The 23,316-nt window shown below is 41.7% G+C and overlaps 1 protein-coding gene across 8 annotated transcripts in view; it reads left to right on the top strand.

The window, feature by feature from the left end:
* Positions 1 to 23,316, top strand: part of MEIS2 (Meis homeobox 2) — a 203,660-nt gene that overhangs the window by 49,075 nt on the left and 131,269 nt on the right. For all 8 annotated transcript variants that reach the window (XM_032417707.1, XM_032417700.1, XM_032417702.1 and 5 more), the window contains one exon: positions 14,753 to 14,898. In XM_032417707.1, the coding sequence (XP_032273598.1) occupies positions 14,753 to 14,898 (146 nt within the window). The remainder of the gene's footprint in view (positions 1 to 14,752; positions 14,899 to 23,316) is intronic.

Here is a 23,316-nt window from a genome sequence, read left to right as displayed (position 1 = left end):
AATCAAACAGTATGTGGTTTTTTGTTCAGCTTCTTCCATTTAGTTTAATGACTTGTAATGCGCTTAACATGTTGCATGTATCAGTAGTTTGTTCTTTTTTATTGCTGAGTAGTATTTCAGTGTATGGATATACCACATTTTGTTTGTCCTTTCATATTAGTTCATTTTAAAAAATACCTAACCTTTGTTGATGCACCTTTGATAAACGAGGTACTATGTGAGACTAGATAGTCATCTATAAAGTTTCTAAGCTTGTCAACAAGAGTAAAGCTCATGGTACAAGGTAGGGAGTTAATAATTAATAACTATTATTCATTATTTCACTTAATTTTCACAACCCATTGAGTATGTATACTTCTACCCATTTCATTGATGAGGAAACTGAGGTTCAGAAGGTTAATCTTGTGACCAAGGTCACACTCAACCAGTAAGAAATTACATCTGGAAATTCAGTACTAGATCTGTGTTGTTATTCCACAGCTCATGCTTCTTTCATCATATTACCATTTTTCTCCAAGGATATGTGCCTCTGTAGTTATACAGGGAGGGGCAGAAGGACAGAGTAGAGGGACAAGGAATATGTCAGAAGTGAGCTCCCAAAGTACAAACAAAATAGCACAGCTACCCAAAGAAATAGAATAAAGTCAGAAATTTAGAAAAGGAAAGCTGAAGTAAGTATGTAGGGTACTTTTCCAAATGTAGGTTACCTCTTTTGTTAATTGTCTGTTTTAATAAAGTTGCTTCTTCCAGGCAGCTTTTCTTACAAGTTAGTGAAATTTATGAAACATTGGGGCACCTGGCTGGCTCACTCTGTAGAGCATGTGACTCTTGATCTCAGGGTCATGAGTTTGAGCCCCACATTGGGTACAGAGATTACTTAAAAATAAAAAAAGGAAATTCAAAAAAAATTTTTTTAAAGAAATTTATGAAACATCGACTCTATGGGCAGTTCCCAACTCTTAGAGACCAACATTCCAGAAGTTTCTATTTCCAAGTTTTAGATGTAGACTTACAAAGACTATAGCATATTTCAAAGAATTGGAGAGACATCCATTGATTCATTCAGTAAAGGGTTAGGCACATCCCATACTCCAAAAATTGTACAGAGTTCTAAGAATGATACGAAAAAACTAAAAGATGGTTCCTGACTTGAAGAAGCTTATGTAGAAGAAATGTAGGAGTGGGGTGTGTGTGTGTGTGTGTGTGTGTGTGTGTGTGTGTGTGTGTGAAGTCTTCTGGAGTTATTCTGGTAGTTAAAGTAAACCTTGAAAGGGCGCCTGGGTGGCTCAGTTGGTTAAGCGACTGCCTTCGGCTCAGGTCATGATCCCAGGGTCCTGGGGTTGAGTCCCACATTGGGCTCCCTGATTGGCGGGGAGCCTGCTTCTCCCTCTTCCTCTGCCTGCCACTCCCCCTGCTTGTGCTCTCTCTCTCTCTGACAGATAAATAAATAAAATCTTAAAAAAAGAAAAGTAAACCTTGAAAGAGGTAAATAATTTGGACTAGGGTTCTGCTAAAATGCAGTGGAATTGAGAGTAGAGAAGGGTTAATTTCAGGATTAAGATCAATCTAGTTCCCATTAAAGCCTATCTTTGAAACGTAAACAGTATAAAATTCACCCCAAGTGTTTTTGAGTACATACATTTGTCCATATACAAGGTGCTGAGATGACATTAGTAAGCAGCCTTGAATTCACATTGTTTTGGGGTGCCTGGATAGTGCAGTTGGTTAAGCATCCAACTCTTGATTTCGGCTCAGGTCATGATCTCAGGGTCATGGGATCAAGTCATGTGCTGGCTCTGTGCTCAGCGTGGAATCTGCTTGTTCTCTCTCTCCCTCTCACTCTGCCCTTCCCCCCACCTCCTGTGCTCTCTCTAAAACAAATAAATAAATCTTAAAAAAAAAAAAAAGAAATCACATTGTGTTGAGGCAGTTCAGAAAGGATTATGGACACCTTCAAATCTCTGTTACTAGGATTTTATATTTCTTCCAGCATGGTTTTTTTTTTTAGAAGGAGGGCAAAATGTGTTCTTTTAAAAAAATATAATAGCTTTATTGAGATATAATTCACATACTACATAATTCACCTATTTAAAGTGTACAATTTGATATTTTTTAGTATATTCATAGAGTAGTTTAGCCATCACCATGACCAATTTTAGAACATTTTCATCACTCCTAAAGAAACCCCATACCCAGTAGCAGTCATTCTCCATTCAAAGTACACTTTTAAAGGGCCCTGTGTCTGTAGTTCTTTAATATGTAGGCTGTATGAAAAATAATCAACTCACGCTATTTTAGATTATTTTTATTAAGCAGTCATATTATTTATTTTCCTCAGGGCTATTACATATATATTGTAGATCTTTGCATTACGTTACCAAAAAACACTTGCTTCTTCTCAAATCATAGTAGTAGATTTATTTAAAACAATCAAAGTAAGTGGGAATGCCTAAGTGCACAGTAGCTACTTTTTAAGTATTAGTAACTTAGTTTATAAACTTCTTAAGCAAAAATCCAAAGTTACATTAGGAGACTGTTGTGTGAAAATATTCTTTGAAAAACTACAAAATAAAATTTTTAAATCATTAACAAATATTCTCCAATTCTGATGTGCTAATAGTTTAAAAAGTATTCACCTAAAACCAGTTATCAACTTCATAGGTACTGCTATTCTTTTGAGTATACATAGCTATGACTAGCTTCCTAAAACTATCCCACAGGGAGTGTTGATAGATATCTGAATCTAGTTGTCTTAGTGAGTGTTATTTTTATTATTGCTGTTGTTATTATAAAGATGGCTATCTTTTCTTTTAAGATTCAAGAATTTCTTTTTGCATTAACAATGTCAGTTGCAAAGTTGCACTTTTATTAAAACAGTCTATTGTTTTCAATTTACAACAATCAAGAAAGTGGGAGAAATAATCAGCCTTTTTGTTTTTGTTGTCTTGCTATTTGAAAATCCTATCTGCTGTTATAAGTTCACAAGGAGATAGCATATTAAGAATTCAAACTGATAAAGTGTTTGACATTATAAAAACGTATTATCCCTATTTTTGTTTTAGATAGCAAATAAGATAACAGGGTAAGAATCCTAAAAATTGGATGAAATAACTCTGCCATGTAGAACTATGCTTTTCTGTTATTCCCCCCAACAAATTTTGTTACTGGTTGATACTTAAAAGTTTCATCTCGTATTAAAGTATGCTAAAAGAGACAATTAGATATAAAATCCTATTGTTAATGATAAAACGAGAATATTAGCGACATCTGTTGAAAATATAGGCTTGATGTAGTTAATACATCCTTGGAAGCAGACTGATTATATTCTAGTTTAGTGTAAAATGTTAAAAGTATATTTTACATAAGAGGCCTTCCGTAGGAAATTCTTTTTGCAAATATAAAGGCCATATCTTTCCTTGAAAGACCTGTTGATTCAGAGATGTTAGCCAGCTATCTTTACTAGAACACTTTACAATGCTAAAAATAGTCCACTTCAGTTAAATATGGATATTTTAAAAAAGAAAATCCCAGTTAGACTGCAACAGAAGGACATTTTATGTGACAATATTTTGCATGATTAAAAATTTAAACAGAATAACAGCTATTTATATTTACAGTTACATGAGAGTAATTACTAAAGCAGACAAAATACTTAGAGCATAATTTAATAATGTTTTCCTCTAGCAAAGGTGCCAAAATAGTTATTTGCATAATTTTCACAATTTGTACTGAAACATAGCTAAGTGAAATTGGGAAGACATCTCTCCCCAACCACCCTTTTTCTTTTGTAGGAGATGTGGGAAAGGGACTCCTATATCATAACAACTCATTTTTGTATCATTTCCCATAAAAATCATGACCCTTGTGTCAACCATTAGGTGAAAGAAATGTGTTCCATTCATACTTTCTCTTTTAGGGTCTTTCTTTCAATGGCCAGCCTCAGCCCAACTTCAAGGCTCCTAATTATAACATTTACTGGTTCAAAGATTAACCTTCTGAGAGGGGCATTCTGGGCTCTTGGTAACATGATCAGCTTGGTCTTCTCTTGGTCTCTCTCTTTCTGGTTCTTTGTATAGCAGGAGGGAGATGATGGTATCTGGCACATTCCTAGGATGACTTGAAGATAGCAGCCTTCTGTGTTTAGGGCTGAAAGATTGTGAACTCTGTTAGCTGAAATGCCACTCCAGGGAGGTGAACAGAACATTAAAAAAGCTTTAGCTGTAGGGAGTATATAGTGCAAGCAGAGTCAAATTTGAGAGCTGGGACTTGAGTGGACATTTGTCCCTGCTTTCTACCTTAATAAAATCTGAGTGTTAACTGTGGGAAAGGGCATTTGAGAGATCACTAAAAATGAATCATTAGAGTGCCCAGAAGAGCTTTATTATGATGTACTGTGAATTCCTTCAGAACCAACTCTGTACTTTTCTATGTGCTCATCAGGTAACTGAGTAAAAAAGTACAACTCTTTTATGCTCTACCATGGAGATTAAGCAATCCGCTGAATTATAACGGCAAAGGCATACACTCTTCTACTGGGTTCAGTCAATATCCTTTGGAGAATTCTGTGGCAAGTGAGACTAGATGTCCTTTCTTGAACTATTTTAAAATTCTCAAGTGAAGTTCCGTATCTCAAATGAGAGAAACCAACTTAAGTGAAGCCTGGGCGAAGAGTACTGGAAGCTTTCGTTCACTCATGCTCTAAAGGATTAGAGGGTTCCAGTCAATAAACAAAGCCATTTTATGGCTCCTGACGGGTAAATTGAGGGGACCGATTTGGTCAAGGACCAGTATGAGGATGTTTCTGTTCAACAGTTAACAGGATTCAACATGATATGGAAAATACAGGCGTGTAAAACTATACTACGGCACTCACGTTGCCAGCTAAAGCCTAAAACACAGCCACATTTACATATGTGTCCATCTGTCTGTTTTTACACTTTATTTTTCCAACCAGTGGGTGAAGTGGTTTTCATCCAAGCTGCAGTCTGAATTTTTTTTTTCACCCACCACTTTGCCTTATATCATATAGATGCATATATTAAAGTGCATGTTATTTGTCTCTGGACACACATTCGCCCAGCCTCGGCTGGGTTTTTGGTTCTCTGCTGGAAGGTGAGCCCATCTTCATAGGCCCCCGCTTTGCAGCGGCCGGCACCGGCCACGTTGGCTCGGATCACCCAGTTAGGGAGCTAAGTGTTGCGGCCTTCTCCAGGTTACAGAAATCCCCCATCGCCGGCCTGGGTGAAGCCACCGGGGGCCACAATTGGGGCAGAGCCGGTGAGAATGGAAGTGCTTTAGGTCTCTTCAGTGGAGAGCCTGCGTAAATCCTGTGTAAATAGAGGGAGGATAACAAAGAAGGAGCCCCTGCAGCTCTGAGCATTTGGAGCCATTTGGGGCTGAATTTGCTAAATGCTGCTTATACCGCCTGAAAAGTTGAAGAGAAAGGAGCATAAAATCCCCTCTGTTTTTCCCTTTCTGCTCCTACCCCGGGGGGAGGGTGTTCAGGACCAGGGAAGCCTGAGGTAAGCCGATGAAGACTTGTTTTTTCAGTGCTCTTTTGAGTGTGAAAAAGGTGGCCTGGGTCACTGTCCTCTCTTTAATGTCGGAAACCCACACGGTTAGTAAATGTTGCATGTAAACGAAAGCATTTCATCTCTTCTGCTTCCCTCCATGCTAGTGGGCCATGAACTAGTCACTTGAAAAATCACAGAAAAATTTCACTTTAACGTGTCCAGACAGTTAAGCACAGCAGGAGAGTAAAAGAGATCAGTAATTAGCAGGTCTCACTGCTGGCCCCTCACCCCACCTCTGGCCCCTCACTCTCCCCACATTTCTGGGTCTTCAGCTTCCCCCTCCCCCAACCTGATCAGAGGTGAAAAAAAGGTAAATTGCATGTGCAAAAAGATTTACTTTGTGGATGGTTCTTGGAAAGCAAGTTTTGCAAGGCTGTAGTGGAAAACAGAACTAGGCAAAGGTGGCTTTTTCTTCTTCCTCTTCTTCTTCTTCTTCTTTTTTTTTTCCATCTCATTTGAAACCATGATGCAGATTTCTCAGTGGGATATCCTAAATTAAACTCCTGGAAGGTAGTCCCCAGAAGAAAATATCTTTTGACTCTTAGTATCTAATATATGTATTTTGACTGTTAGTATATTTTAATTCCATTTTCAAAGTATTATGTCAAGAGAAAAAAGAAATGATGACAGAAAATTGGTTCACAAGGTACTGGGTGTTACTGTTCCATGGCTACCTATTACTTCATTTTTAACTGTAATGTTCCGAGTCATCTGAACAGCCTGGGCAAGGGGCAGTCCACTCTCTCCCAGAACCCCCACTTCCCCTTTGAAATAGGGCAGGTTTGAGATGGAGTACTGTTTTCATCAGCAGTATGTGACCCATGTCTCAGACATGTAAGGAGAATCTCTGAGGAGGACCACACACATACACAAATGACACTGGCCATGATACCATGATACCCAGTGCTCATGGAGCAGGCAGAGGGGAGTGAGGGAGCCCAAGGGTCTGTGGCTACTAGAACAGGGTACTGGGGGCAAGGGGTCTCCTTCATGGACAGTTTCTTCAAAGCAGGTTATATTCTCATTGGGTCCTACGAATATGTCTAAAGGATCTTGCTGCCAATTTGTCCATGCCACTAACATTTGAGTGTTTACTCAGAGCCACGGTTCGGGAATCAGAAATGACACAGCCCCTGCCTTGGAAAAGTTCACAGTCAAGCAGGACAGAGAAATTAGTCAACAGATAAATTGCAAAACAGAAAAGTAAATAAAACAGAGGCTAAGGCAAACTGCTGAAGAACACTGAAGAAAGCAGAGTACACTAACTCTGTTAATGGAAACTGGAGAAAGCTTTGCCAAGGAGATTGTTTTTTCACTGGGTTGTGGAGGTTGAATAGGAGTTTGCCTTGACAAAGAAGAATGGGAAGGAGGGTTAGTAAAAATGAAGGGAAAGGGCATTCCAGGCCCAGGGGAAAGGACTAAAGGCATGGCATCTTGAATGATCCCTTGGCTCAGAAAGGTCTTTAAAATTCCACAGATGCTTCTGTTTCAAAATCATATTTAATTTGAAATTTACATCCACAGGGAACAATAATGATCCTATCTCTAGATAATGGATATACCTGTTTGTGTAAAATATGCACCTGCTTGTTTCTTGGTTCATACTTTTAAATGGGCTGTCACCCGCCATGACCTTGGAACATGGATGCAAATATACAAGACCTCACTCTTGGAGCTTGTTTCCGGGGCAGTGAGGGCTTATCCAGCATCTAGCTTCACTTTTCACATTCGCTTGTCCTCTGAGCAGGTTAAGGGAGAGGCTAGAGGATGTGAGCCTGGGCTTTGGAGGATAGCACACCCTGCCACTTCCTAACTATGTGATCTTTGACAAGTTACTGAATTTCTTTGAGTCTATGTTTTCTTATCTGTAAAATGGAATTGGTAAAGTAGTTATTTCATTCATTTGCTGTGAAGATTAAGTGAGGATTGGAACATTGCAAATGCCCACTGAAAGGTACTTGTGATAATGAAGATAATGACAGTGACGGCAGTATTGATAAAGAAGAGGGACCTGTATGCTAGAGATAGGGAAATGATGTGGAAAAGGGACTACTCTACTTAACGTTAAATACGCCCATCTGAAGAACTCTATAAATTTGTGTATGGGTGTATAGGTGTGGCTACTGGCAGAAGTATGCAGTTCATCCACAAATGACTTGTGTACGACTTGGTGACTGATTTGAAAAAGATACAATTTAGTTTATATACATATAGGTTTATGATCATGTGCATAAACACCTATGTACTTGTCAATATACCTAATTCCTGGAAACAGACTGTTAGAGAAGATATATATGTGTGCGTGTATATGAAATCAGTGAATTTACATGGCACACAATGAAAAGGATAATATTGTGAGTTTCTGTTTAGCAAAAAAGGGGAAAAAAGCCATGTTCTCTCAGATGAGATATCATTCTTTTTTACAGCATATATTTTGTATGAATGTATTTAACTAGTAAACCTGGTCCAAAACTTGGGGAAGTATGGATTATCATTTTTTAAATATTTTATTTATTTATTTGCCGGAGAGAGGGCAGAAGCAGGGGGAGTGGCAGGTAGAGGGAGAAGCAGACTCCCCACTGAGCAAGGAGCCCAATGCAGGGCTCGATCCCAGGACCCTGGGACCATGACCTGAGCCGAAGGCAGTCACTTAACTGACTGAGCCACCCGGGCTTCCCAAGACTTTATTTATTTATTTGAGAGAGAGCGAGAGCATGTACAAGTGCATGAGTTGGGGGTGGGGAGGGGCAGAGGGAAAGGGAGAAGCAGACTCCCTGCTGAGCAGGGAGCCTGATCCAGGGCTCCTGGACTCGATCCCAAGACCCTGGGATCATGACCTGAGCCAAAGGCAGACACTTAACAGACTGAGCCACCCAGGAGGGGAAGTGAGGATTAAATAATGCACCACTGACTTACCCAGAAGAAGTACAAATGGTACCAACCAAATATGTTTATTTGTCCTAATACAAGATCGAGAGGTCAGTTTTAGATGACTGTTATTTGACAGTGTGCCAAATGTCACAGAAACTTTATTCTAGTGTTAAAAAAGGGACTTTGAGGCAAGGGGTTATATCACTTTGATCACAGTTCTATGAGGTGTTTAATAGCATTGCACAGAGCTCATGAGGTCCTGACTGTATGGACAATGGGTGTGGGTACTCAAATATTTGTAGCATCTCTATGCTCTGAAGGTCAGTCTGGTGTCTCCACTTGGATGACAATAAGCCTGTTATAAAAAACCCCTACCCTCAAAGACTATTGCTGTACTGCGTATATCTAAAGCCCTTCAAGCGATGGCTTACTTTTGGGAGAAAAGTCTGCACATTTTCTTTGAACCTGGACCAGTCTGGACCGGCTCTAGCTCAGTCCCAACTCCTCGGCCGTAGATCTAATCTCTCCTCTGCACTTAGACCTTCTCTTGTGAGAGATCAAACCTTGCTTAGATCTGTCACTGATAACAGAGTTCCAATGAGGTAATGCTTTGAAAAGTAAAAGATAACCTATGATATTAATGTGAGAAAACCAGTGGTCGTAACACTGGACTTGAAGTTGCCAGAACTCTAGTTTATCCTTGACCACATAGTACTGTGGAACTTTGAACAACAGCCTAATATCCTGGCCTCATTTTTCTCACTGATAGATGACTGGGTTTTGTTTTGTTTTGTTTTGTTTTGTTTTGTTTTGTTTTGTTTTGTTTTTGGAGGGCGGTGGAGGAGGTAGAAAGGTAGAAGAAGATGGACCCTCTTGGTCGCTACATTGTATTTCTGATAGGGCAAGAAGGCCACATCCCAGTGATATTGGACTCATCATAGCACATCATCGCTGTTTGTATCATTGCTTTATTCCAGACCAAGAAATTGATGTCTAAAATACAGACTTTTGGCTAAATGGAATAAGACAGTATGCCAATGAAAGGAAGTGATGTCCTTTTGCCTAGGTAGTTTTTATGATGTAGAATTTTATGGATTGGGAATTTCTGCTTTAGAATTATCCGAGGATTCTCTCATAATGTGTCCATATCCTTCCTTGATTCACTGGCTACACAGCTATGGGTATGGAGTCTACCAAAACCTGGATACCCATGGTATCCCAGGATTTAGCTTCCCGCAACTAAACTCTCTCAGTAGTGGTTTTTTAGGTAGGTGTAGCTCTGAGCGTGGTATGCTCAGCTATGGAAAGTGTGTGTGACTTCCTCCAGAGCATGGGTGTAAATCTAGCCACAGAAGCTCTTAAAATACCACAGAGTTTTTTTTTTTTAATTTTAAAGATTTTATTTATTTATTTGACAGAGAGAGACACGGTGAGAGAGGGAGTACAAGCAGGGGGAGTGGGAGAAGGAGAAGCAGGCTTCCCGCTGAGCAAGGAGCCTGATGTGGGGCTCAATCCCCAGGACCCTGGGATCATGACCTGAGCCAAGGCAGAGGCTTAACAACTGAGCCACCCAGGTGCCCCGCCCCATTTTAAAATAAAGACTTTATTTATTTATTTGAGAGAGAGACCGTGAGAGAGAGAGAGAGCACGAGAGGGAGGAGGAAGGTCAGAGGGAGAAGCAGACTCCCCACTGAGCGGGGAGCGTGACTCGGGGCTCGATCCTGGGTCTTCAGGATCATGACCTGAGCTGAAGGCAGACATTTAACTGACTGAGCCACCCAGGCACCCCAATACCTCAGAGTCTTAAAACAGGAGGAAGAACCAGAGATTATATTAAGACCTTCAGACAGTAACCACCAGGGGTAGCAGGTTAAGGGGATCTTCTATGTGCTCTATAGCATTTCTTCTTGAACATGAGTGGTCATTAGAATCACTTGGAACACTTACTCACGTTCAGATTATTCGGCTCCCCCCTAGAGATTCAAATTCACTCGGTCTGGGAGGGTACACGAATTTGCATTTCTCACAGTTTCTTCATCAGTGCTAATGCTGCTGGTCCGCATTTTGAGACCCAATGTTCTATAGAGCTTCTTTCATCCTTTGTATCCCTCGTCATCAGAAGATCAGGATGAGACTCCATTCTGCTGGTCAGTCCATGTGATGGAGAACATTGTGGTTCTTCTGCAGTGAATAAAACCCGGGCCACGTTGTAGTTCCTCACCATGACCACTGACCAGATGCATGGGAGTAGGATAGACTTGGAACTTCCTACCCGTTCCTGAGGTTGCATCTTCTTTCAAATCAGAGGCTCATCTAGTTCAGTGGCTTCCAAAAGCCAGTTTGAGAACCAGTGCTAGGCTAGTTGCATAAGCAAACCCAAGGAACATGTTAAAAATATAAATTCCTTGCCCCTGCCCTGGGATATTTTGAGTCAGTGAATCTGGGATAAGGCCTAGAGACCTGTGTTTTTAACGATCTCCCCTGATGATTCAATACACGTCAAAGTTGTCTATCTACAGGCCTTGAATATTTCTTTCCATGGTCACACACAGTGCATTCCAGTAATACACAGCTCTTTTGAGTATCTTTGTCCCAAATTTAGACTGTACCCTTCGAGAAGGGATTAGTAACCTTTTAGAAGGAGCATTCCACTATTTTTTCTTTAGTTTTTCATCAGCAGAGATGGCAGTGCTGGTGGAATGGCCCCCCCAAAAGGCCCTAATGGACACTGGGTTCTTCAAAGAAGCACCATTCCTGGTATGTTTAGAAGCGACTGTGTGCACACAGGCAGCCCGGCCCCTGAGGCACTATAATGAGTGCGGTTGCCCCAGTTTGGGATTCTCAGAAAGAGGGGAGGGTCCTTGCATAAGCTTATGGGTGAGTTCAGTTTTTCCCTCCCCCAACATACAATCACTGGGTATTTGCTCTGGGTCGGACACAGAGGTGTGCTCTCAGGATAAAAAGAGAAGCAAGAGACAGTTCTTGGCCTCAGGACTCCACACTTTTGAATCTTAACTTCAGATGCTGAGATGTACTCTGTTATCTCTTATACCTTTTGGCACGTGCATCTGTGCTCACACACGCACGCACGCACACACACACACACACACACACACACCCTCTTCGGCACAGGTGCCGGGGATTGCCAATCTTACACGCACACAGCCTTAAAGCAAGAGAACAGTGTCCACTTGAAGAGTTACTAACTTTGGCATCCTCTGCACAATTTTATTTTAGGTTGCAGATCACACAGTTTCCTTTCAAAATCTTTCTTTATGTTGTTGTTATTCCTCCATGCTGGACTTGGTTCACAGTCCATTGGAGGAAAAAAAACAATGGCATTTATTGTGTTAACGTGGAGAGGAAAACTCCTCGCTTTAAGGAGGTAGAGACACTAATATTAATTTAAAAATCTGATGTCTAATATCTACTTATTATAAAAATGGGCACATTTTTCTTTACAATTATCTGTTACACTGGACCCAAATTCAAATATTTTACAACACTTACATAAAATTAAAATTCATATAATGCTCCTGCCTTCTCCAGTTTAAGTCAGTCATCAAAGGACGCTCAATCTAGTTATGTTTTTTTTTTTCCTTGAGCTAAATAGTTTGAAGGTGTTACCAGCCCTCTTTGCTTTTAAGCATGAGAAAATGCACTGTGGAAATGCTGTCTCTCATTTTTAAGGTCATTGATTGGGTGAAAAATGCAAATGCCTCCTCCTCCTTCTTCTTTCTTTCTTTTTTTTTTTTTTTGGTTGAACTTCCTTCAATTAAGCAATTAACCTTTTAAAATAAGTATATTCAGAAATCTATCAAAAAGAGCTAAACGAGATTTTAACAAAATCCTGACAATTTCAGCTTAAACATATACACAGAAACCATATGTGCTTCGGAAGAAATATATACACACAGGCATTGTTTACAGTGTGTGTTTTTATATTTGGAAGACATCGAAGGAAGAGCCATTCCATACATACATTATCTGCAGTGTACGTCCAGATAGCCCACATAGATTTTACATTAAGAGACAAAGATATCTTTATCCGTGGTGGGTAGACAGACAGACTGACCGACTTCAAACTTGGACTTGCCATGTGGATTTTTTTTTTTTTTCCTCATCTCCGGGTACTGCTTTTCAAAATTGCCTCGGGCTACAGAACAGCACCTCAGATCCCCAAGGCCCACTGCCTGGCTCCTAATAGCCACTCTCCATCTGTGTCACATGAACAGCTGATGAGATCGCTCCAGTGTCTGTATTTTGGAGAGCACATCCACCCAGGTTAAAATGCTAGGGTTGCCAAGGAGCAGTCAGAAGCCATTAGTGTGGGTGAGAATTTGCCTTGCAGCAGTTCCTTGGCATGGTGGAAAGCGTGTATGCGTGTCCCTGCTCGAGCTTGTGTATGTGAGTGTGTCTCCTTGTGCGAGCGACCCCTAGTATACACGGATGTGTAGGGAGGGTAGGCAGATGAAGACTAGCCTCCGTAGATGCAGTATTCAAAAGTCAAATGCCTTTTGTTTCCCTGTACTCTGATTAGTTCTTTGACTATTTGGGGTCCCTTTCACTCACTCTTTTTAAATTTTTTTTATCATAACAGACGGCAAAGAAAAAGAGAACAGCAACTTCGGGGTCATGCTCTAGTGTTTGGGCAGATGGAAGGGAGCTGCTTTGCCTTGGGGCAGGGTGGTTGTAATGAAGTGGCCTGTCAGTCTGTAAATAGTGAGGGTCATCTCTTCCATGTGATGGAGGGTATCACATTGCAGTGAAAATGGAAATGTCAATAAAATTAATCTGCCAGCTCTTTGCTGTGGCTTTTCTGCTTCTCTGGTCAAAGAAGGTTGAGGGTTTTTTGGTGAGAAAGGAAGAGAACAGGTATAGGGAAGCCCACAGAGTGGACGCCGAAGTTGGAAGGTGAGGGGCCCAGTGGGCAGGCCGTCGTGGAGTAGCCCAGTCCAAGAGGAAGGAACAGGTCTGGGAATGAGCTGGTGGATCTCCGGCATTCCCCGGGAAGCTGCGGAGCGTCTAGCTCAGGCTACATTGAGCACAGAGTTTATTGTTTTAGGCTTTCTTGGACAAGGTTTTTACTTAGCATGGGATTTATGGCATTTACTGCTAATGAATGTCTATTCTTAAATTACAAAAACCCCCATCTCAGCGCAATTCCCAGATGTCCTTCCAGGACCCCAGCTTCTTAAACACCAGCGGGGAGCATAAACTCTCCACTTCTCTGTTTTCCTCTTTCGTGTGGCTCCAGGCTAATGATGTGCAAGGAAAACACAGCCATCCATAAAGCCCCAGTGCTGTCCCCGTATTCTTCATTTATTTTGCATTTGATTATGCCACAAGTCGGATCTTGTTTCTTTCCTTTTTTTAAAGTTATTAGTTCAAATATTAATGTAGGGATATGGCATATATTGCTGCTCTTGATTGATGCCTTCCCAAAAACAGGAAGACGTGCTCGTATGAATTTTAAGAAAGTAGGGGTCCTGCAATGCCTTGCCGGAAGAGTTTTTCAGATACATAATTTAGATGCCCTCCAGGCAGGCTTTCAAGGCATTTTTGCTGGAGGGCAAGAAAAAATAACTATGACTGTTAAAAGTAAATGATTTTTGCTAATGCACAATTAATGCCAGAGAAAAGCACAGAAGAGGAAGATGGTGATAGAAACTTCTGATTAAGTGAGCACCCTACCTTCATGTATATCTTTTTTTTTTTTAATGATAATGATCATGATCAGTGGTGCAGAGAGCTAAAAGTTTTCATGTCATGCAAATGCTGAGTGCAGGGTCATCTGAGGAGTGTGTGAATGTGCGTGCTTAAGAGGTGACAGTCCTAGGAGGGGCTGAGAAGGCAGTGTGTTATGTGCAATGAAGTGACACAGTTACTGTCACCTATGCAGACAGCCTAGAATATATAGACTACAGAACATTTAACTTGATTACCCTGCAGTATGTGTTCACCGTGGGCATGGGGATGCATTTCCACCGAATGGGTTTTCTGATGGCGGTTTTCCCACATTGGATTCCATAATTGACAAAGAGCTACTGCACTGTGTCAAGCACACAATTATAATTGAATTAATGATATGGGCAAGTGTGAGACACACAAAATTAACATTTGAAGAGGCCTGGTTTAATTTTGTCTTTTACATATTTGTGTCTCCAATTATACTTTAATGAAAGAGAATATACCCGCTTAATGGATTTCTTTCAACAAGCTTAGCTGAGCTCATCATTAGCTGCACATTGTTGTTGGAACCCTTTCTGTGTTGTGTCTAATGTATTTTCATTTTTTTTTTCTACCAGGGGATGGTTTAGACAACAGTGTGGCGTCACCTGGCACAGGTGACGATGATGATCCAGACAAGGACAAAAAACGCCAGAAGAAAAGAGGCATTTTCCCCAAAGTAGCAACAAATATCATGAGAGCCTGGCTCTTCCAGCATCTCACAGTAAGTCAAGATGAAAGAGAAAGTTTCGTTGTTTTGCCTGCTGCTAGCATACTATACAGGTTGATAATAGATTTGTAAAAAAATAAGGTGCCTGTTTTCCCTTTCTTGAAGTCTGATGACTAACGGAGCAGTTAAGGTTTTGCCAACTGTCCCTACCCACAGAACACCCTCTAGGAAGGAGGACGTTTTTGTTTTAATAGGCCAGGAATGGACCTTATTATTCAAAATGGTCTAGGGCCCTACACAGCATGTGTAAATAAATTTGTTATTTATGCTAAAAGGTGTGAGAGTGACTTCAGATACCGCCACCACAACCAAGGGAAATGGCTCATGAATCCATAAACGCTGCTGATTACACTCTTAATGAAAGCCATCTCCTCCAGGAGGCGCAAAAAAAAAAAAAAAAAAAAGAAAGAAAAAGAAAGAAAAGCAGCGCCTTGCCCCATGCGTGTCTAAGCTCATGGTATCAGGAGCAACTGTACTTGCTGGAGCCGCGAGCAAACATGGCCCGTGTTTATGTGACAAACAGAGGGTTCTAGGTGCTGTAGCACCTTCGTCTATAATGTGGAGATTAAAGACTCTTTTTTAGCTGTTTAAGTCCATTTTGTTATAAGCTCACCCTGTTCAGTTCTGGGAAAAGATCAACTCTGCCACGTTTTTAAAGTAATAGTGGATCTTTACCCTCCTGTTTGCATTCAGTTTTATGTGTCGGTGTATCCCGTTGACTCTGAGACTCTCATGACCAAAAAAAAAAAAAAAACATTTACAGTATATTCTTACAGAGGAACCAGGCGCTCATATTTTACTGTTGGCTTGGAAATTCTGGGCAAATGGTAAAGGTGTCAGAGGCGGTTGCTTGCTATGATATTGTTTTCAGGCCATTCTCTTTAGGCTAATGCTTAAAAATAGAGTAGCCCGCTGTAAGCTGAAGGTCCTCTTTGATTATCCAACTTGTGTGTTGCCATGCTGAATGACATTAGTTACAGTGTCATGGGTCCAGGACAAGGTTCCACTTTTATTTATGGTGGTGGCTGCCACTCTGCTTTCGCAGTGGAGCTCCAGAGGGCAAGGGGTGCAGTGGTGGCGGAGAGGGCCGAGTGATAAATTCACATTCCTAAATCGGCCATTTTGATGTAAGGACATTAGTAGCAAACTAAGGTGTATCGATCTGGCCTGTGGTGTCAGGATTAGCTGGGAGAACCAACGAGGCTGCCCCGGTGTAGTGGTTATTCTTGCCTTGCAGCTATGGCCATTTCAAAGGTCAGGGCCCTGCACTGACTCGGCTCAGAGGAATTAGACAGAACATGCGGTCTCTGGGCTGATTACTTAACCAAAGACAAAATAATGAGTCCTAAGCAAATACTGACTAATTGAAAGGGCTGTAAATCCATTACATATTGGTCAGGGATAATCAGGAGTATTTAATCACTTTTATCTATTCAGGAGCACTGAAGCTGCAACAGCAAAGCCCTGAACCTTGCCATGTGGCTATTATTCTCATCATTATCAAAATTACTTCACAGCTGTTCTTTGCTACATCACCTCAGCTGGAGATTTACTAACCTGTAAAATGTTTTTAATTTGGAAGTCGAGTGACTGTGAGGGGAGGGGCTTCTCGTTTTTTTAACCGAAGGTCGGTTTGGTTAGAGTAGCAAGTTAGAAAGGCAGGTAGGGGCGCACGGAGGGCAGGCACACAGCTTGCTCCCTGCGAGCTCACCTGTTTGGCTTCCCCCCCCCCACCCCCCCCCCCCCCCCCCCCACTCCCCCCCCCCCCCCCCCCCCCCGCTGTCTTCCTTCATGCTCAGCCCTTCTCGGCCGAAGAGAGATTTCCACCGTGGCTTTCCAAGCAAACATCTCCATGTATTCGCAGTCCCTCAGTAATCAAAGTCAACATCCCAGAACAGCCGAACCTGAGAGAATTCGGCTGCTCTGTTTGCAAAGGAGGAAACTGAGACCCAGAAAGGGAAGTGATTAACTCAAGGTCAAGCTGCGACAAGGACCCAACCTTCCCTGTCCCCAGCACTGTGCCTTTTCCACCACATTATGATGACTTTGCTGAAACCCTTATCCTCTTTCCCTGTGGCCTGTAAATCTCACGCAGCCTCCACCACCAATACGCTCGGCGTCACGGTGGGAGATAGGGAGAAGCCAAGTGCCATTTTCTGTATTTGCTTTTAAAGCTTCCTGCTCCCCCAATCTCTCTGAGTAGAGAAGACTTTCTTTGCACCTTTCTCTTCAAGCCGACTCTCTCCTTCACCGGCCGTATTCTGGGCCTTGAGTCTCCAGTGTCAGTGTCCGGAGCCCTTTCTGGACCTCCCACCTTGTCCTGTCGGTACCTTATCTCCCACCTCCCTGCCCTGGGCTGAACCCACCGTGCACTGTGGCCACTGGTGAAAAATTGTGGGTGGCCAGTGATTGCTGGGCACTTCTTGTGGCTTTGCTGTGCAGGGGGCTACAAACCAACCACAGCACCTTGTCTCCGCCCTGAGCGTGCTTTCAATCTGGTTAAAGGAACTCGAGACTTGGTGCAGAATTGTATCGCCAGCTGAAAATTTTCATGAATGCCTGTCCTTGGAGTGGGGAGAGAAGAATCAAAGAACCTCAGCCAGGCAGTCGGGAAACCGGCCTTTTGAGGTCAGCACGCCCCTGTACCGGCTGAACCACAGTTAAGCCCATTAAGTTCTCTGGACCTTCCGTTGTCCCATTTTTCAAACGAGAGGGACACAATGCGGGGTCTCCACACTGCAGGGTCCTTTCCTGCACCCATAGCACTGGGTTTGCCTCAGGAGCACGTAGCCAGAGCCCCGTTCTGTCCCAGCCTCTGGTCATCCTTGCCTCCCTGTCCCCCTTTCCTTTTTAGTCTCCGCTAAGTGCTTTATTTTTCTCCTCCCCATGACCTTCTTTCACAACATGCCCCTTTCATTACTTTCTCCCACTGGCTTTGTCTCCCAGTCTTTCCCTCTGCTCCCCTCCCTTGCCCTTTCTGCACCTCCCTTGTATCATGAGGAAATTCTCCTCAGCTGGCTTTCTCTTTGAAAAAAAAAAAATTTTCCCTCTTCATCCAGATTTCACCCCAACTGCAGAGAAGAGGTTCAGTCACTTTGATGAGGATGGTCCTGTAAAACTTTTACTTTCCAATCTTTAATGAGCTGAAAGATTTACTCAGCTATAATTCTGAGCTCAGAAACCAAGAATAGAGACCCCTAACTAGCGACATGTTAATTTAGACTTTTCTTACGTGCACTAACAGGCATGAGGAAGTCCTTGGAAATAGAGATGCCCACTATATTTTTCTGTCACTTAATTAATTTCAACTTTCAAAGTGAAATGTTGGCTCTAGCTCACTGAAAATAGATGTAGTCTAAATTATTATTTCATGTAAATTTCTTCACAAATGCATGATTCAGTGTGCATTCCTCCATTCTTAGTCTCTTTAACATTATTTCAAACTGGTTTGTTCCCTTTTGTGCAGTATGACCTGTTCTTGTATTACAATAATCCCCGATGTACCCTTTTTTCTTTCTTTTTTTTAAAAAGAAGCTAATTGAATTATCTCATTATTTTAATTTGTTAAGCAAATGTATTTTGCATCTCAGGATGTGTTCTTAAAGAAGGGGGCTGCTGAGGCTTTGCCCCCTGAATGGGCCATTGGCCCATTTTGACATTCATGCATTCATTAACTAGCAGAACATAAAAGAACTCTGGTTGTATTTTTTTTCCCAAACACCCAACCAGCATGGAGCAACTTTTTCCAATAAGCCACAGGGGTCTCTCTACATATGTTCTCAACTGCAAGCTATTGTCACCTATTCTGAATACCTCAAAAGGCTCAGAGAAAAAAGAAGCCCACCTCAACAAAGGCCAACTGTAGCAATTGTTAAGCCTTAGTCTCAATATGACAAAAATCATTAACCTTCAGTTTTCTTGGAAGAACGAGTCCCACTACAACTGTAACAGTTAAAACAATCTCAAATTCCTGTGCACCACCAACTTTAGGGGAAAAGGTAATTCGCTTGCAGCTGATTGATTATATTGAAGGAGATAGTTAAACTAAATCCAAAGTGGCATTTAAACAAAACAAACTATTGGATGAATTGAGGAATTTCCGTATTCAGAGTTAAGCACTTTGAATTTAAATTTAATCTGAGGCTAGATAATTCATTTCTGGTTTCTGACTACCAATTTCCAAAGTGTCTTTTAAAAATCCCCTTTAAAAAGCTCATAATAACTTAAAAAAAATAAACCCATATATATGTGTGTGTGTGTATATATATGTATGTATGTTTTTAAATTATGTATATATTTAGAAATTCACCTCCTGGAAATGTTCTATATACGATTACCCCCTCCTCTACTGGTTGATGGCTCTGCCTGGCTTCTCAGACTAAGAAATCTAGTGAAGATTGAAGAAAGAATCTGTTGGAAATGTATGTGCTTTTGCTGGAAAGTACCCAATGGCAAAAGAACTTAGGGAAATCCTAGGGAAGTATATTCCTTTCACTAACACATGAAGATTATGGTATCATAAAAGTAAGCCTGCCATTACAACTGTTTTCATTTGACTTCAAAGATAGTTAAAGAAACAGCAAGAAATAATACTGGGGCTAACGGTTTATCCATAACCGTGAAACACCCTTCCACGCCAAGAAGCCCTTAGTGTGCTCAGTTAGGCTCTCAGGCACCTCCACTGGCCACCTTCAGGAGCTTTCTAGTTGTGCTGCAAAGAATATATTTGATCACGGAATGAAAACTGGAAGTGCTCACACACAAAGACACCCCTTGCTCATACCAGTCTCTAAAGTTTTTCTCATTTGAAAACATGAGGCTAAAGCTCACACTTAGGGGATGTGGGACTTCTTTCAAAGATATGTGTGCAGAATCAGAAGCAAATTAAAGTGAGGTCATATCGTGCAGCCTTCCTGAAACTGCAGGTTCTAAAAACTGTACCCTTTGTTCCGGGCAAAACGCTTTGTCCCCCTCTAGACCTCTGATGGTGAGGGAGAGTGATGAAGCCTGCCGTTCACGCGTTCCGTCGTTTGGCTCCTTGTCTATTAGAGATTGTTTTATGGGATCTTGTAAGGGTCTCTGGTAAGAAACGTGAGTTTTAAAGTTTATCATCCTGCAGAGACCATCTACCCAAGTTATGAGTAAATACAGCTCCGTGTTACCGTAGAAGAACACATATCTCTTCTCCAGGGAGTTCATCGAGACCATATGACAGTCAACTTAGTCATCTCTCACATTTTTTACTGTACCCACACAGAGGCACGCACATACACATGAGAGACAGAGAAAGACAGAGAGATACTGACTTAGACTATTTTGCCTTTTAACTAGTTCTCTTCATCTTATGTAGACCTAGATGGCTTCTTTTCTTAAATGAGGTGATCCAGTGTCGAAGTGAAGAGCCCAGGGCCTGGCTTTCTGACTGGGGGAGGTTAGATGAGTCCTACTTGAAAAGAAGCACTAAGTGTCCTTTCGTGGGGCTTTCCAGGCATAGGATTCTACCGTGTCGTGACTATCAGTTATTCATTATCAGGGGCAAAGCAAAACAAAACACAGGGCCTGGAATCTGCCACATAGTAGATTTTTGATCTTGAGCAGCTACCTTCTCTAAGCCTCATCTTCCATATCTGTAGAATGGGGATAATTCTAGAACCAACTTAGGAGGGTTATTGCAGGGATTGCATGAGATCATATAGATAATGTAAAGCATTCAGTCCTATGCCTGGCTCCTTACAGTAAGGACATAGTATAATTCTTATTGTAATCTAGCTGACTGGCCAGCAGGAGCCTTTGACCAGTGGAACTGAGCAGCTGATAACCACTTGCTTGTGCGGTCTGTGTGAGATGGGGAGATCAGGTTTTCCCAAACAGGTCCCAGATGCCCCTCAGCAGGAGAGAACGTCATCTAAATCGTGCCTTCTAGAGCCATATAAACATTTGATGGCTGCTCAGTTATGCTAAATGATAGCATCCAAGGGTCCTGGTGCTAATGGAAAGCCAGAGTATGCTGGTGAGCCTTCGGGAGAGGGAGAGGGTGGAAGGTGAAGAAGAAACCTGTTATGGAACAGTTCAGAATGCCTCAGCTGGGGCCTCCTTTTGATAGAGAATGCTCCCTTTCGCTGTAAGAGGTCCAGTATGTGAACAGAATCTAGAGTCTCCAGCTTCCTCAGAGTGTTAAAGTTGAGGCTGCCTGACAGACAGCATGTTTTTTTTTTTTTTTTTTTTTTTAAGGAGTCACTGAATGTGAAATTAGAAGACTGGGTTTGAGCTCTGTAATCTTGGGTAAGCTAGTCAACCTCTGAACCTATTTCCTTATCGAAAAATTAAAATAGTGAATATGTGCCCTACTTAGCTGGTTGGTTGCTACATCGGATGATGTAGTGAATGTGTGACTGGGATGTGCCGCACAAATGTTGAGTATTTTGGTTTTTTGGTTGTGTACTTGGGTTTCCAGCTGCCCGAGCTCTAGTAGTACCTCATGAGATCAGCAGGGGTGAGAGATGCCGTGCTGCCAGCCTCGTTCATCTGTACCCCAGGTTCTCCACTCGTTCAGTCCACATAGGTGTCTGTCCTTGGAGACTCTGATCATTCCTATCATGAGATCTCTCTCGAAGGGCCTTAAATGGAAAACTGAATCAGTATTCCATGGACGTTAGTTATTTCTGCTTGAAAATTAGTGCCTTCATGATGCTGAGATTGATCTACTTAATACCAATCGCTATAGGCCAAATGAATACCAAATATAAAATGTTGGACTTACTTAGGCCATGAGAGATGGCCTCTCTCACATTCAGAGGTCTAGATGAGCCCTGAAGACAAGTAGGGCTGCTGGGCAGAGAAATCCTTATGTGGAAATGCATATGCAGAACACACAGCTGAAAAACAACAGCAGAGAGGACTTCCCACAAACATGCAGCGCACTGAGGCTGCCCCTAGCTGTAGCCCTTGCATTGTTTTTCTGCTTGCCAGGAGAAAACATCTGTGAATTATTTGAATGGAACCTTATACTGGAGATCGTCTGAATTGGTGTCATCTCTGTTTAATTTCAGGAAATGATGTCACAATGCATTAAATAACAATGCTGGGTGATTTATTTTCCCATGGACATGCTGTCCTAAGCATTCCTCTCCTCTCACAATGTTTCCAATTAACTGTAAGCTTGAGTGTTCTTCCTATTTCAGAATGATTTTGAGGGGTGGGGACGGGAGATGGGGGTGGAAAGAGTGGTAATTTCAGAGGTTTCCCAGGTTCAGAGCTAAGGGCACATCCATCGTGTCCTTACTGGGACAGGGAGGGTACTGAGTGTCGGGGCTGTGAGCACCAGTGCCGACCTACAACAGTGTTGGTTGGTTTTAAAGAATGTCTAAAAAAAGAAAGCCTGAATGTTCTGATCCTAGCTGTCCAAAGAGCCACCAGTTAATTTTAATAGCAACCTGCATACTGTAGCTTCTGTCTTGATCAAAGTTTCTATGCACTCCCTTCCTCAGTAAAGAATAGAGGACATAAGTCAATTCCGTGTGCCATCTGTCGTCGTTTTTACAATTTCTCAAATTAAAGAGACAGGCCAAAAATTTAATGTTGTGTTGAATCCTAGAAGCTCCTCTAGAAGAAATAAAATTGCAACTAAATTTACTTTGACTCCCTTGAGGAAAGGAAAAAGTTGCATGTCGCTGTGTCATAACCTCTTCCTTGGAGTCCCAATTTGGTGTTTGGGATCAGAGTGTGAGGGGTTCTGCACATAAAAGCTGATGTGTTTGGGACTCCGCAGCTCTCGTCCACGTTCTGAATGACTTCGAGGTCAAGTCCCCAGTGCAGTGGTCGTGGCAGTGGCCTTCCATGCGGGTGCCAAGGTGTGCGGTCTCCTCAGTACAAAAACATTTGGTCAAGACATTTCCAAAGTATATCAAACAATCCCATTTAAAAAGAAGTTCAGCTGAGATAGATTAAGAAAATTAAGTCCCAGATTATGAGCGACTAGCTGACAGACACATTTTTAAAATGAGCAACTGGGTGAGAAGATTGAAGAATGAAATGCTTATTAAATTACCATCAAAAAGACACTAAAATAATTATTAGCTCAAAGTTTAACACCCAGTTTCATAAAATATCACTCTAAGTATAATTGTTTAAAAATATGTTATAGAATTCAAAGAGATGGAGAATGGAGGACCCTTGAATAAAAGAAAATAGAAGGCATGTGCATATCTGAATATTCAGCTATTTAAAACCTCCAAGAATAGAGTGCCATTAAATGCTGTTTAGCGAAACCCGTGAATATTCATTCAGATCATAGAGAACATTTCCATTTCTTCACTCCACACGACCACAGTTTGCGAGTGTATTCCATGGAGAGGTGGTGTTATTGGGACATAAAGGCCAAGGGGACTGAGTCGTGGGAACACTCACTGTCCC

Source organism: Phoca vitulina, unplaced genomic scaffold (assembly GCF_004348235.1).
Source record: "Phoca vitulina isolate PV1807 unplaced genomic scaffold, GSC_HSeal_1.0 scaffold20, whole genome shotgun sequence".
Taxonomy (NCBI): domain Eukaryota; kingdom Metazoa; phylum Chordata; class Mammalia; order Carnivora; family Phocidae; genus Phoca; species Phoca vitulina.
The sequence above is the reverse complement of the archived record's forward strand: the minus strand, read 5'-3'. Positions and strand labels throughout refer to the sequence as shown.